General features: G+C 51.3%; 1 protein-coding gene across 1 annotated transcript in view; it reads right to left on the bottom strand.

Annotated features, from left to right (window-relative positions):
- The window catches only part of Dnmt3a (DNA methyltransferase 3 alpha), a 108,671-nt gene that overhangs the window by 80,138 nt on the left and 13,925 nt on the right, over positions 1 to 14,608 (bottom strand). The window contains exon 2 of the mRNA XM_036170452.1: positions 211 to 450. Within this exon, the coding sequence (XP_036026345.1) occupies positions 211 to 273 (63 nt within the window). The 5' untranslated portion in view covers positions 274 to 450. The remainder of the gene's footprint in view (positions 1 to 210; positions 451 to 14,608) is intronic.

The raw sequence follows: 14,608 nt of genomic DNA, 5'->3' as shown, positions 1-14,608 counted from the left end.
TCCCCTGCAAGGAGGACCCTTCAAAGCTACAGGGCCTAGACTGTGAGCCTATGCTCGAAGACCAGAGGTTAGAACTAAGGTCCTGGAACCAGACTACCTGGGTTCAGAGTCCCGTGTCACTTCAGAATCGAACCTCTGGTGGCGACAGGCCCCTCTCACTCCCTGCACACCAGCCATAGGGTCTCCTAAAGAGCCAAGCGGGCTGCTTACCTTCCGATCATCCTCCCGCTCCAGAGCGGAGCTGCTGGTGTCCCCGGGGCCGCTGGAGGGCATAGCTGGCAGCTGGGCAGTAGGAGGCAGGCTGGGGCTTCGAGGGCTCTGTGGGGCTGCTGGCCTTCAGAGACTGAGTTACTGTGGTCTTTGTGAGCAAGAGTTAAAACTTAAACATAGGTCTTGATGTCAAGCCCTCGGAAGAGTGCAGCCTCGGCGCTGGCCCTGGGGTGGCTCTGCCTGTGGGGAAGAGAAGTTGGTCAGCAGGGCACAATCCACTCTCTCCCAGGACTAGTCTCCAGCCCAGGGCCAGCCTGGCCTCTGACCTCTCTCCTCCTGGTCTCGCCAGCACACCAGAGTGGGAGAAACTGAGGCAGCCTCCTCTGAGAGCCGGGAGGCTGCCACAATCCCTTTCAGGAACTCAAAGGTGTAGTGTAGTGTGCACCACTTTTGGGACTTCCAAGGGCCCCCTGCTCCTCCCTCCTCTGCTTTCCCTCCCTCCCACCCCAGCCAGTCCCTGGGAAACCCCAGCCACCACCAGAGGCCCCCAGCACAGCTACATTTTCCTTCTAATCTGTCCTCGCCCGACCCCCCACCCCCACACCGCTCCTCCAGTGGAGGAGGAAGTGAGCAGCAGCCGCAGGATGTAGTGAAATGAATGTCACTTTGCTCCGCCTGCCCAGGACCAGCACCTCACTAACAACGCTGAGGCCCTAACCCAGGCTGTGCTGGGATGCGGGGGTGCCGGACTCTCTGGGTACCAGGGGTGAGGGCCAAGGCATGCAAGGCGCTCTCTGCAAGCCCCTCTCCTGGCCCTATTTGCCGTCAGAACCGGTGGGCTTGAGCCCTTCTTCCGAACGCGCGCACACACACACACAGCTGTAGTCTAGGGGCTTTTCTTCCTCCTCCAGGTGTGGGCCGCAAGCCAGTGAAATAACAAAAGCCTGAGCCTCAGGCCACAGCTCAGGGTGGGTGTGTTACTTCTACCGATCAACCCCCTTCGCTCCCCGAGAAAGAGAGAGACACACAGCGGTCCCTGCTCCCCCCACCCAGAGACAGCGCCAAGCCCCTGCCTGGAGTGTGTGCCTGCCGAGGAGGGGATTGGCAGCAGAGGGCGAGTAGGAGGTAGGCTGGATCGGAGCCCACCCACACCCTTCCCCTTCCAGTTCCCTGTTCGGCTTCCCAGCTCCCCTCCCCGGTTGGGCTTTTCCTCCCAGCCCCCTCTGCCAGGGCTCCCTGCAAAACCAGGAGCGGGAGACTGCCTAGCTTGGGTTGCCCATGGGCCCCGTTCCTTCCCCAGGGAGGTGGGTGCCCCAGTTTGGGGTCTGCACTGGCAGTTGGGGGGTAGGAAGCTGGAGCTGGAAGGGGCTATAGCTGAGTCAGGAGAGACAGGGCCTGCTGAAGAGGCTCTGCCCGACATGGCACCCTTTCTCCCTACACTCCAGATAGGAGGCACCTTACTCCCTACAGCACCAAGCTTGGCTAGGTACTGGGTTCTGTGAAGGCTGGCCGCCCAAATACCTGAGAGAGTGGCTCCACACAGGGACACCACACCTCGTCTGGAAAGCTCAAACACGTTCTTAGCTTACTGTTAAGGCTAGGGCTCACACAGTTGGGACATGTCTGAGGTGTGAGCCAGATCTCATGACTGAACTCTGAGGGGCCGAGTGCTCTTGGAAGCTAAGTCCTCCGTATCCCCAAGCCCACAGAAACTGCTCTCCACAGCACAAGAGGAAAACTGATACAACCCAGTCCTCCAAGAGGCTTCCCGGCTGCCATGGCTGATGATTCCTCCCACATCCCAGCTCTCCCTTTGTGACCACAGGCGTTTCCAATCACCCCACATCAAAAATTGAAAAGTGGGCCATAGCACAGAGGTGCAGCTGGTAGGAAAAAAAAAATGTTGGACCCAGAGCCAACAGATAAGGTCCTGACTGGGTCAGCTGATTCCCAGGATGTCACCCGGCTCCACCTGCCCCACAGTTGGGGTCTCACAGGCAACAGGAGGGGCGGCCAGCAGGCTAGAGAGGTACCTTCAAGTGTCATCGGACAGACACAGACCAGGCACAGAGCAAGCAATGGGAATTCATCTGAGAGGGACCCAGGGGAACCTGTATTGGGGTTCTGGGAGAGGAGCCTCTGACCTGAGTGGGCAGGAAAATCAGGACGGCAGAGGGCACCCAGGAAATGGAAATGAAGGAATGTGTCTCGGGCCACCCACGTCTCTGACACGTGAGCTGATTCATGAAAGGTCGTCACAGAAAACAGCGGTCCTGGGTCAAACCTAGGTCCCTTTGTGTTTGTCCAGAGACCTCAAAACTGCTCAGCATTACCTGGAATCATCAGTATGTGACCAAACAAGGTTCCACTCAGTGGCCAAGGTCCCACGCCTGGACGTAGCACTGCCCACCTGCTCCCGAGAGCCACATTCTTCTCTCAAGCTACCCTGGCTACAGGGGGCAGTGAGCTCCCGGAGCGCTGTCCCAAGCTAGCAGCAGGCACAGAGCCCACCTCAGGGTCCAGCAGACCCTAGCACCTACAGCATCCTCCTCACCCAGGCCAAGGTTGCCTAACAGGAATCTTCACCATGAGCCCAGCCATGTTTTTTTTATCTTCTCAATAATTCTTCATGTCCACAGTGACCCCGAATAATGTGCATAAGAACAGCATAAAAATGTTCATCCTTGAGCTGGGCCGTGGTGGCGCAAGTCTTTAATCCCAGCACTCAGGAAGCAGAGGCAGGCGGATCTCTGTGAGTTCGAGGCCAGCCTGGTCTACAGAGCGAGTTACAGGAAAAGGCCCAAAGCTACACAGAGAAACCCTGTCTCGAAAACAAACAAACAAAAACAGAGTTCATCCTTAGGGCTGGAGAGATGGCTCAGTGGTTAAGAGTGCTTGCTGCTCTTCCAGAGGACCCTGGCTCCTACCCACCACACGAGGCACCTCAAAACAGCCTTCAACTCTAGCTCCAGATTTGACATCCTCTTCTGGCCTGCACTGGTACACACATGGTACATGCTCACACACATACACTCACACACACTCTCACACACACACACACACACACACACACACACACACAAATAAAAGTCAGTCTTTAGGGGGGTAATGCTCATCCTTGAACTCCTGATCCTTCTGCCTCTGCCTTCCACCGGCTGGGATTTATCAGCATGTCCACCATGCCTGACCTCTGTGGTGCTAGGGATGAAGCCCAGGGCCTTGTGCATGCCAAGAACCCCACTAACTGAACTATCCCGACAGCCACTTTTGTTGACTTTTGTTTCCTGAGAGGGTCTCACAGACCAGGCTGCCCACACACTTGCTATACAGCTGAGAACTTGAACTCCTGACCCTCCTGCCTCCACCTTCCACGAGCTGAGCTTACAGGCCTGTGCCACCACCATGCCTCGTGAGAGCTGCAATACCAACTAGTCTCCACATTGTATACCACCTTCACCCTCCAGACAGACTTTTTAAAAAATTTATTTACTTATTATGTACACAGAAGAGGGCGGCAGATCTCATTATAGATGGTTATGAGCCACCATGTGGTTGCTGGAATTGAACTCAGGACCTCTGGAAGAGCAGCTGGTGCTCTTAACTTTTGAGCCATCTCTCCAGCCCCCAGATTTTTTTTTTTTTTTTTTTTTTAAAGAAGATGCGAAGTGACAAGGATGGGCTGAACAAGGGAAAAAACATTACCAACAACATTTCAAGATTGGGAAAGCAACTTAACAGCCAAATCAGAGACGGCATAGAAAAGCTGATTTCAACGCACCACCCTTAACAGATACTTGTCTCCATGGCGCCAGGCACCTGTGGGACTAGACTGAAGAGGACACACGTGTGAGGATAAAGAGGCTGGCTCGAGAACCCTCCCTACACCTGCTTCTCCTCACGTCACAACTTCGGGTTCTCTGGAGGGCAAGATGGCTGAGGGAGAGGTGCCACAGCCCAGCCAGGCAGTCCCTGTAAGTGCTGATGTCAGTTCTTAGGCTCTTCCCCGATGGGGTTGGGAAACAGAGGTAGCAGGCCCAGAGCTCCTCTAAAGCAAAGGCCTAAGGATGCAGTGCTCACATCTGCACCACAATGGGCCAGGACTGCCTGTATGGTCCACCAGTGTGGATCTGAGAGTTGACGAGCCTTCAGGTCCAGAGTTTCCAAACAACTTCTCTGGGCTGGTTGGTTTCAGTTGTTTGTTTTGGTTTTTTGTTGGTTTTATTTTCTGAGACTGGATCTTATTATAGCGCCCAGGATGGCCTGGAACTTTCTGGGTAGCCTAGGATGGCCTCAAACTAAAGATTTTCCTGCTTCTACCACGTGAGCGGTGATTTCAGGCATGAACCATCACACCTGGCCAGTCCCCCATTCATTGCTTATTTATGTATTTAGAGAAAGGATCTCACTACGTAGCCCTGGCTGGCCTGGAACTTGCTACATAGACTAGGCTGGCTTATAATTCACAGAGCTCTGCCTGCTTCTGACTCCTGCAATCCCGTTCTTAATCTAGAAAGGTCAACCAAGGGACAATAGATGTTTTATAGGAAAGTGTCTGACTTGGAAGATAGGGACCAGAATAAATAACATGAAACCAACTGGAACAAAACACAAAGATGGTAACAGGAACTTGGTGAAACAAACGTTAGATACAGAGAAGATGCTACTGAAAAAGAAAAGTTAGAGAACAGGAAAGAACCTCCAGGGGCTGGGGAGACGCACAGCTGTTAAGAGTGCACACCGCTCTTAAGGACAGACTCCAGCTCCCAGCATGCTGCGGAACAACCTTTTTGTACACTGTGAATATTTGTTGCTCTCATTGGTTTCTTTTCTTCTTCTTAAATCTATTTATTATATAGACAGTGTCCTATCTGCATGTGTCCCTGCACACCAGAAGAGGGCGCCAGATCTCATTACAGATGGTTGTGAACCACCATGTGGTTGCTGGGAATTGAACTCAGGACCATCAAAAGCAAACAAAAACCAAAGAAAGAAAGCAGGCATGCATGGGAAGACAAAATATCACATGAGTTTATTTACATGTAAAAGTTTGGCCAGGTATGGTGGTGCACGTCTTTTATCCCAGCATTTGGGAGGCAGAGACAGACAGATCTGTGAGTTTAAGGACAGTCTGGTCTATGGAGCAAGTTCCAAGCCTGCCAGAGCTACAGAGTGAGACCCTGCCTCAGGGAAGAGGAGGAGGAGAAAGCTGTTTTGTTTTGTTTTGTTTTTGTTTTTTGTTTTTAAGATTTATTTATTTATTATGGACACAGAAGAGGGCGCCAGATCTCATTACAGATGGTTGTGAGCCACCATGTGGGTGCTGGGAATTGAACTCAGGACCTCTGGAAGAGCAGTCGGTGCTCTTAACCTCTGAGCCATCTTTCCAGCCCCAAGAAAGCTGTTTTACATGTTGGTCTCACAAAAAAAGTACAGACTGGCAGTTACCAGAGGAAGGGAAGATATGTGAGAGAGTGAGAAAAGATGGTTAATGGGTACAGGGGTACAGCTAGGTACAAGTAATAACTTTCTTAAAAAGTTATTCTTTTTCTTTTGAGCTCAGAACCGAACCCACAAGCGCTCTACCACTGAGCTAAATCCCCAACCAAAAGTTCTTTTTTTAATGTGTATTGTATATGCATGACTGTGTATGTCAGATGTGTGTGGTCCCTCAGAGGCCAGAGGGGGGCGCTGCATCCCCAGGAAATGGATCCCAGGGCACCTATGGGTGCCGGGAACAGAACTTAGGCCCTCTGCAACTGCTGAGACATCTTCCCAACTTCCTGAAGGAGTAATTTTCATGCTCTGCAGCCCAGGAGAACAACTAGGAAGAGTTTGTTCCTAACACAAAGAAGTGATTGACATTTGAGTTAGGGTTCCCCAAAGTGCAGGCAGGAGAGGGGCTCTGTGTATGTGTGGGGAGGGGGGACAACATGTTGAACAGGCACAACAGGATCCCAAGAATCCACAAAAAAGCTGGGCAGGTGCAGGAGTACAAAAGTCTGTAATCTCAGCACACTCACATCCCAGAAGATGCAAACAGGGACCAGAGAACCACGAGAAGCCTGCTAGCCAAAATAGTGTTCCACACTCAAACATACACACACACACACACACACACACACACACACACACACACCCATGCATCCACTTGCGAAAATATCTGACAATGTGCACCAAAACCTGCATCCAGTAGAAAAATTAATATGTGTCATTTAATAGAAGTGGTTCATTAAAAAGAAAAAAACAGATGGACATGATTGTGCATAAGACTGTCATCCTAGCCACTTGGGAGGCTGAGACAGGAGGCTTGCTATGAATTTAAGAGCAGCCTGGTCTATACAGCAAATTTCGGGTCAGTCAAGACTATGTGGTAAGATACTGCCTGGGGACAGAAGGAAACAGACTTCACTTTTACCCTGTCACGTCGTCATTTAAATGTGAGACTAGAATAAAGACACTTTCGGCCACACAAGGTCTCACACTCTACTGGAAGGAAGCTGGGGAAAATACCTATGGTACAGCACATCTCTAATCTATTCTAATATCTATAATACAGCACATGAGATGAGGGAAAGGGATCTTTGTTGTGAAGCTGAAAAGCGACTGTGCAGTGACACCCTGACTCATGGTACAGGCCTGCCAGGCCCTGCCATCTGCTGCTGGACTTGACAAGTGGTGGGGACATCTTCTAGTCCTAGTGTACAACCAGAACCCAGGGGCTGCCTGGATTTGGATACTTGGTCACCTGTCCTAGGGAACATGCTCCAACCAGGAGGGTGAACCAAGCAAGAGGAGGGTACAAAAGCAGTCACAACCCACAGGTAGAGAGACAGAGTTCCAAGGTTTACTACAAAGGAACATCTGGAATGTCAATCACCACAGCCACACGCCTAGTGGACCCAGAGTGAGTGAGTACAGACCCCAAAAAGTGGACAGAGATTTTTTTTTTAACCCATTTACCTTTTTTTTTTTTTTTTTTTTATAAGATTTATTTATTTATTATGTACACAGAAGGGGGCACCAAATCTCACTACAGATGGTTGTGAGCCACCATGTGGGTGCTGGGAACTGAACTCAGGACCTCTGGAAGAGCGGTCGGTGCTCTGAACCTCTGAGCCATCTCTCCAGCCCCCAGAGATATTTTCAACCCACTGTTACTGGCCTGATGCAAAGCCATTCTGAAGGTTATCAGGAGAGTAGAAGGAATTAGCAACAGGCACGAAGAAAACAAGGCAAGCTGGGTGGTGGTGGTGCACTCCTTTAATCCCAGCACCGGGAGGCAGAGGCAGGCGGATCTCTGTGAGTTCAAGGCCAGCCTGGTCTACCAAGTGAGTTTCAGGACCGCCTCCAAAGCTACACAGAGAAACCCTGTCTCTTAAAACCAGAGAGAGAGAGAGGGAGGGAGGGAGGGAGGGAGGGGGAGAGAGAGAGAGAGAGAGAGAGAGAGAGAGAGAGAGAGAGAGAGAGAGGAAAGAAAGAAGACAAGACAAGTGAAACACAAGGTAACCACTAACTACACGGAAAATAAAAAGGGAACTTACTAGGCTCAGCTGTGAATAAGTTACATTGACACAATAATGCAAATATTATGTTGGTTTAACAAAGGTGCTCACACACACACACACACATCGACACACACCTACACACATGGCACAAACATTTTATGTTACACAAAATTAGTGGCCTACAAGAACAGATTTCTTACCTGGCAACCCCGCACATTAGAAGTCACAGAGGTTCCCCCCTAAAGCTAAGGTCAAGGTGCTGGCAGAGCTACATTCTTTCCCACAGATTCTAGGGAGAATCTGCTTCCCTACTTGTCCAGCTTCTAGAGGTTGACTCCTTTCCTCCTTTCCTGGGCTCACAGCCCCTTCCATCCCCAAAGCTACCTATGGTCATCGGTCCCTCTCATCATGTTATGACACTCTGCCCCTGCCTTCATGATTCATTTCTAAGGGCCCCTGTGGTTACAATGATGGATTCAGATAATCCAAATCTCTCCATTTCAAGATCTTTAATCACATCTGCCAAGTCCCTTTGATCATGTGAGGTAACATATCCATAGGTTCAGGGAATTAGAACATGGCCATTTTTATTATTCCTGTTAGAAGTAGACATCTACATAAATGAACATAATAAGCATAGACATATCTGAATGAATATTGGAAGGGTACTGTTAATAGTAAGCCTACTACAAAAACTATTTAGGGGCTGGAGAGATGGCTCAGAGGTTAAGAGCACTGGCTGCTCTTCCAACGGTCCTGAATTCAATTCCCAGCAACCACATGGTGGCTCACAACCATCTGCAATGAGATCTGGCACCCTCTTCTGGCCTGCAGGGACACATGCAGGCAGAATACTATACATAAAATTAATAAATAAATCTAAAAAAAAAAAAAAAAAAAAACTATTCAGGGTATAAAGGTGCTTGCCATCAAGCCTGATGACCTGAGTTTAATACCATTGAGGGGGGGGAGTGACAACTGCAAGATGACTTCTACACACCAGCCAGGGTGTGTGCACCCCCTCAACACACACACAAATAAGAAGGAATAATGTTTCAAGAGAATCTATTGAACAGAAAATCAATGGAAAATATCTATATAGAGGGATTATTATGTGCAGAAGTAAATAAAGATTGCTGGCGGACACATCTCAAAGGATCGATAGTTACTGCCTCTGAGGAACAGGCAAAGGCCATCTGCCTCATCGTTGGTATTCTGCTTCCTAGACCCTCTGTATGTGCTACTGTTAGGAGAGATGATTTACCAGGAGGGACCTGGCCTGGGGAAAAGGCCTTCAACTCCACCACTGGCTACTGATGGTATGTGGCCTCGGTCTCCCCTCCAGAAACAGGAGAGGAGCTATAGCCATGCCCCTTCTGCTGTTCGGTGAAATCATCACATCCCACAGAGCAACCAACCTCAGCTTGTCACACCTACACAGTTCCAGCTACCTCCCTCCCTCCCAGCATGCACCCTGTCCTTCAAGAAGTATCCAGCCCTCCAGCCCATGATATCACCTCATGTCCGTCACTCCCAAACTGGGGAGGGGTGTGTGTGTCAATGCTGAATACATCCCAATCACAGCCACACAGTCAGATCAAAGCGCCACAATCCAGCCTCCTTCTGGGGCCTCAAGGTGGGTCCCACCCACTGTCCCCAACCCCATCTCCACCTTCCTGTCCAGGCTCAACCTCCTCAACAGCTCAGAAGGATGCCTTAGGTCTCAGCTCCTCCTGTGCTCCCACTTTCCAAAATAATCCCATCAGCACCCACAGACCTGAATCCTTGTTCTACCCAGACAGTCCCAATGTCAGAGCCCCAAAGTCCCTCCCACCTCACCTCCAGACTTCTGAGGTTTGGATTGTGCTTGCGTTCTGCACCGCCCCCCCCAAGACCCTCCCTGGTGCAGCGTGACCATGTGACCAGACAGAGCCAATCAGAGGCATTACCTGGACCTTTTTTTTTTTCTTTCTTTTTAACTGATACCACAGAAAGATGAGAAAAGCCGAAAGTAAGTCAGGAGGGGTTGCCAGCCACTGTCTTGGGGCCACATTGGGATGAGTAAGGCCCAGAACAAAGAGCCAATGGATGTAGAGAAGGAATCAACGATAACAGTCGTCTGGCCAGGGCACTGGCCCACCTGAGGTGAGGGAACTTCCTGTACTGTGTGAGTGAGTCTGAGGAGCCTGATAGGAGGCAGCCTGACTCAGGAGTTGGTCTCCAGCTCTGGGAAGCCCTCCAGGAAGCCAGGCTGGTCCAAACCTTGACCTTTTTCCTTTGAATCAGGTTGGCCCCGGGTCCCTCAGCTGTAAATAGAGGGAGTAACAGAACTTGCCTCACACAACCCATGGAGGGACTGAAAAAGTAATGAATTAAAAATGTTTCCTAGAGTGCCTGGCACTGAGAAAAACATCGATAAATCTTCACAATTATTAGTCTGACTCATCCACCCACAGATTCTCTCCTTTCTCAAAATCCCTGAAGTGCCCACAAGTGGACGTCACTCAACCAGAAGCCATGTGTAGTAAGCTGCTACGCCATGCCATGCCACGCTTGTGAATAGAGCTTTACGATGTCAACATCTCATTAACTCTCACACAGCACCCCACCATCTGGAGTGAGTACTATTTTTATCCCCATTTCCCAGATGAGGAAAATGAAGTCTGGGAAGGTTCCCAAACTGCCCCAAGGTCATAGTCAGAGGACCAAGGCTCAAAGGTCATCCTGTCCATCACCATCTCTTGCAATTAGCTCAGGACTTGTGCAACTATATTCACGTAGGGCACAGATAGGTCAGGAAACAGTTTCCAGCCCCTCTTAACGCCTGGTTCAGTTTGGGAGCTGGTGGAGGTGGGACACACCACAAATCTTCTACTGTAGTGCTTTGCCCAATGGAGGAGTTCACTTATTCATTCAGCTCTTTGCTGAGCGCCTGTCACATGACAAGCACTGGGCTTGAGGGTGTGTAAACTGCTGCACTCAGTCCTTCTAACAAACCTAAGCAGGTTCGGTTGCTCTCCATGTTTTGGAAGAACGGAGGATCCTAAGGAGCTGTGACAGTCTGATGCAGGATCATGGATCCAGGTCCAGCCCACTCCACAGCCCTGGAAACAGGGAGGCACCCAGCAGGGCATGCTAAGCCTAGACCCCAGTGACCCGGGGGACCCTAGCTCCTGCACAATGGCCACATGGCTGAGTTTCCTATCTGAGGTGGGAAAGAGGTAGGGGTGACTCCTGTGGATGGTGGGCCTGTCCCCCCACCCACATCACCCCATCATCCATAGAAGTGGTCCAAGCAGAAAGCTGAGTGGGACATCAGGGGTTCCCCCACCTCCTACCAAAGCCTCTCTGGGTCAAAAGGCTGAGGCTGGGTGGAAGGGACTGGCGGAGGAGGTCTTGGTTCCACTTTTGGGTAAGGTGACATCATCATCATCCCGTTTGCTCCCACCTTCTGAAGCATCACTATCACCCAGCCCACCAGCTGCCCACAGAAGACCAACAGTCCTACCATCCCGTCCTCACTTCCGGGCCCAGCTGACTCAGGAGTCACCATGAAAGGATCTCAGACTCCCAGAAACCATAGCTCCACCATCAGAAGCATCCACGAGCATGCTACACCGCCCGCCACCATGGCAGCCACAGGGGAGGGGATGAGTCTGAATCATAGACTCCTTTGCTTGCGCTAATGGTTACCATGACACAGCCCCTAAAGCAGAGAGAATAAAAGGTCTATGCCCAAAATAGATGCCGTGAAAAGAGCTGGGATTGTTCTCAGGAGTCAACAGGAGCCACCACAGACTCCCATAAAGGAGCTCCTGTGGCGGAGTGTGGGGGCACAAAAGACCATCTCCTCAGGCTGTGTGTTGTGGCAGCCAAAATGGGCTTGCCATGGTCTGCGTAAGGACTATGGGGTGACCAAGGTCCCTGACGAGTTCTGTGGCAGCTCCTACCCTCTTCAGGAGGTGGCCCCTGAACCAGAGCTGGGTATTTCTCTCAAGAACGGGCCACACTTGCCAACTGCAAAGCCTCTTTAGTCCTTTCTCTTCATCTGGCTCCTGCTCCCCTCCCCACACATACCTTTCAACTCACTGGAGACACACTTAATCCCCCAGAGAAAGCTTTCACCAGCAGACCTCCAATGGGTCTGTAAGAAGGTGAGACATCTGCCTGGCTTTTCTGGGCCCCCGGGGCCTTTGACTCAACTGTCTGCAAACAGTTACTACAATGTCGGAATGACTGGTCCTATTAGTAAGCACTGCTGGTGTGCAGGACCCCAGGAAGACCAGACTAGAAGGGAGGGATATCCCTCCAGGGGAACCCTAGAATTTCCATGCTCCCAAGTGAGGGCAGTGGAGGATTTGGCTCCTTGAGGAACAATGAAGGCTTGGGTCACTAGTGAAGCAGGACCTGCAGAGGCTCTCCGGGCTGTGAGCAGGGTTAAAACAGAACTGGTTAACAAGAGGAAACCAGATCAAAACTGTGGCCTGTGAACAAACGCAGAAACCAGGACTTTTGTGGGTTTTCCATAACTTGGGTTACAGGCAATTGTGAGCCAGCTGATGTGGGTGCTAAGAACCAAACTCAGGTCTTCTGGAAGAACAGCAAGTGCTCTCCACTGCTGAGCCATCTCTCTGGCCCCTGACCTTGAATTCTTGATCTCTAGCCTCTCTACCTCTCAAATGCTGAGGTTACAGATCTGTGCCACCATGATTAGCCAGGATTAGAACTTTGCAAGGATAAGTCTGGACAGGTAGGCAGGTGCCCAGTTATTCTGCTGCTGCGTGGGAGGTCAGATGGGTAGGATAGGCTCACACGGAAGCCATGTAACCAAAGGACTAAGCTGTACCAGGTGCTAGCTAGCGCCCTTCATTGCTGCCTTCTGTGAAAGTACAGAAAGTACTTTATTTCTCCTTTGCTGGCTGGCACAATGTAAAACTTAGGAGAAGGCACTGGCGAGCCAGGCAGCCCTTAATCCCAGCACTCAGGAAGCAGGGTGGATCTCTGAGTTCGAGGCCAGCCTGGTCTACAGAGCGAGTTCTAGGACAGCCAGCGCTACACCGAGAAACCCTGTCTCAAAAGACCATAGGGGAGGAGGAAGCGGCTGGAGAGACACTCAAGGGGGAAGCTGACCTTCCTGGACCACGGTGCTGTCTCGAAGGTTCCTTTATCACACAGAACTTCTTCAGCATCCGGCTCTCAGACTGGATGCTTTCTAGCTAGCATCAAGCTCTCACAGGAGCCCGGACTTCCCAGCACTCAGTTCTCCTGTTACAGCTTCTCGGGCTCCAGCAGGGCAAGAGGGCAGCAGTCAGCAGCTTCCCAGCATTCCCCTGGGGAGCTGAGCAGCGAACCTCGAGGAACCTCTGCCTCCTTTAGACCCAGATAGTCCAGGATGCAGATTTCTGCTAAGAGTCATCCACACGGCACTGGTGACTCCTCTGCCATCAAGGGAGCCATGGCCACACCCTCTCCATCAAGGCTGGCTCTCAGCCTTGGGACGACCTTCTTCCCTGGTACTCTGGCAACTACAGGGGCATTAGCTGTTCTCACAGCAGCTACTTCTTATGTTCGCTGGAGTTCTTTTTTTCCTGGCTGACCAGCCCTATTATCCCAATCCCCCGTTACAGTTCATAGTTCTTTACAGTCAATGTTCCTTGTTCAAAACACCATGTGGCTTCTGCCTCCTGATGGACCCGGTCTGACAGGGCCCCTCGTCCTCAAGGGCTTCGTCCTTCCTCAGGTCTTTGAGCTTATTAGCAACCCTGCCAGCTAGCCACTCCTTGGCCCCAGCACCCTTCCTCCACCGTCGCATATGGAACACCACCCCTGCAAGGCTGGCTGTCCTTGCTTGCTCTGCCTGCCCACCTGGATGCACAGGGGGGAAATTCTGCTCCCGAGAACCGGGCCCCTAGAGCGGGCCCGACTTCCTAGCTTCTCGGCAGAATGTCCGCACAGGCTTCCCTCGAGCCAAACCTGATGCCTATGAGAAGTTTACGACCGTGGCGATGGACGCAGTCCTGGGGGTTATTTGAGACGATCCCAATGTACACTTTCCAAGGGTGGATTGTACAGAATGCCAATTCTGTCTTGCTAAAGCGGACGCCCCCAGCTGTGAGGTGCCCATGGCTTTCACACATGATAAAACCTCACTGATCTGATGTCCCCCTGACAGCTGGCTACACACCACTGCGGTGCCTACTCTGACCTCCTCCCCTCCCCTCTCCCAGCTGACCCCCATCACTCCATGCCCGGTCATGTCCTCAGCTAATACTCTGTCTCCACAGTCTGTCCACACCAATCTCCTCTGAAAGGGGAGCCCCTCCCAAGCCCCCTGACATCCCCACACCCCATCCTTCAGGCTGACATATCTCCTTCTTTCATCCTCCCCTGACCTCCTACCCAGGGGCTTTAACAGTGTCTGTGGGTGGTCACGGAACACTGCACATGTATATAGATGTGTCTAGTTTCCCCAAACAGATGAGGTCAAGGTTCACGTCTTGTTCTTTCCCATCTGGGCCCCACAGCCCACAGTTGGGGCTGGCCTCTGCCCTGTTCTAGGTGACCCTTGAGTAGAGAGGACTGTGGGAAGTCGCTCCCAGGCAGCTGCAGCATCCCCAGCACAGTGCAACAGTGCCTAGTGACCCCCCACAATCTAGGGGTCACTTGGAAGACATGGAAAGGTCACATGGAGGGCTGGAGAGATGGCTCAGAGGTTAAGAGCACTGACTGCTCTTCCAGAGGTCCTGAGTTCAATTCCCAGCAACCACATGGTGGCTCACAACCATCTGAGATCTGGCACCCTCTTCTGTATACATAATAAATAAATAAATCTTAAAAAAGAAAGAAAGAAAGAAAGAAAGGAAGGAAGGAAGGAAGGAAGGAAGGAAGGAAGG

This window comes from Onychomys torridus, chromosome 21 (assembly GCF_903995425.1).
Source record: "Onychomys torridus chromosome 21, mOncTor1.1, whole genome shotgun sequence".
In the NCBI taxonomy this organism is placed as follows: Eukaryota; Metazoa; Chordata; class Mammalia; order Rodentia; family Cricetidae; genus Onychomys; species Onychomys torridus.
Note: the sequence above shows the minus strand (reverse complement) of the source record. Positions and strands in the feature narration are given on the sequence as shown.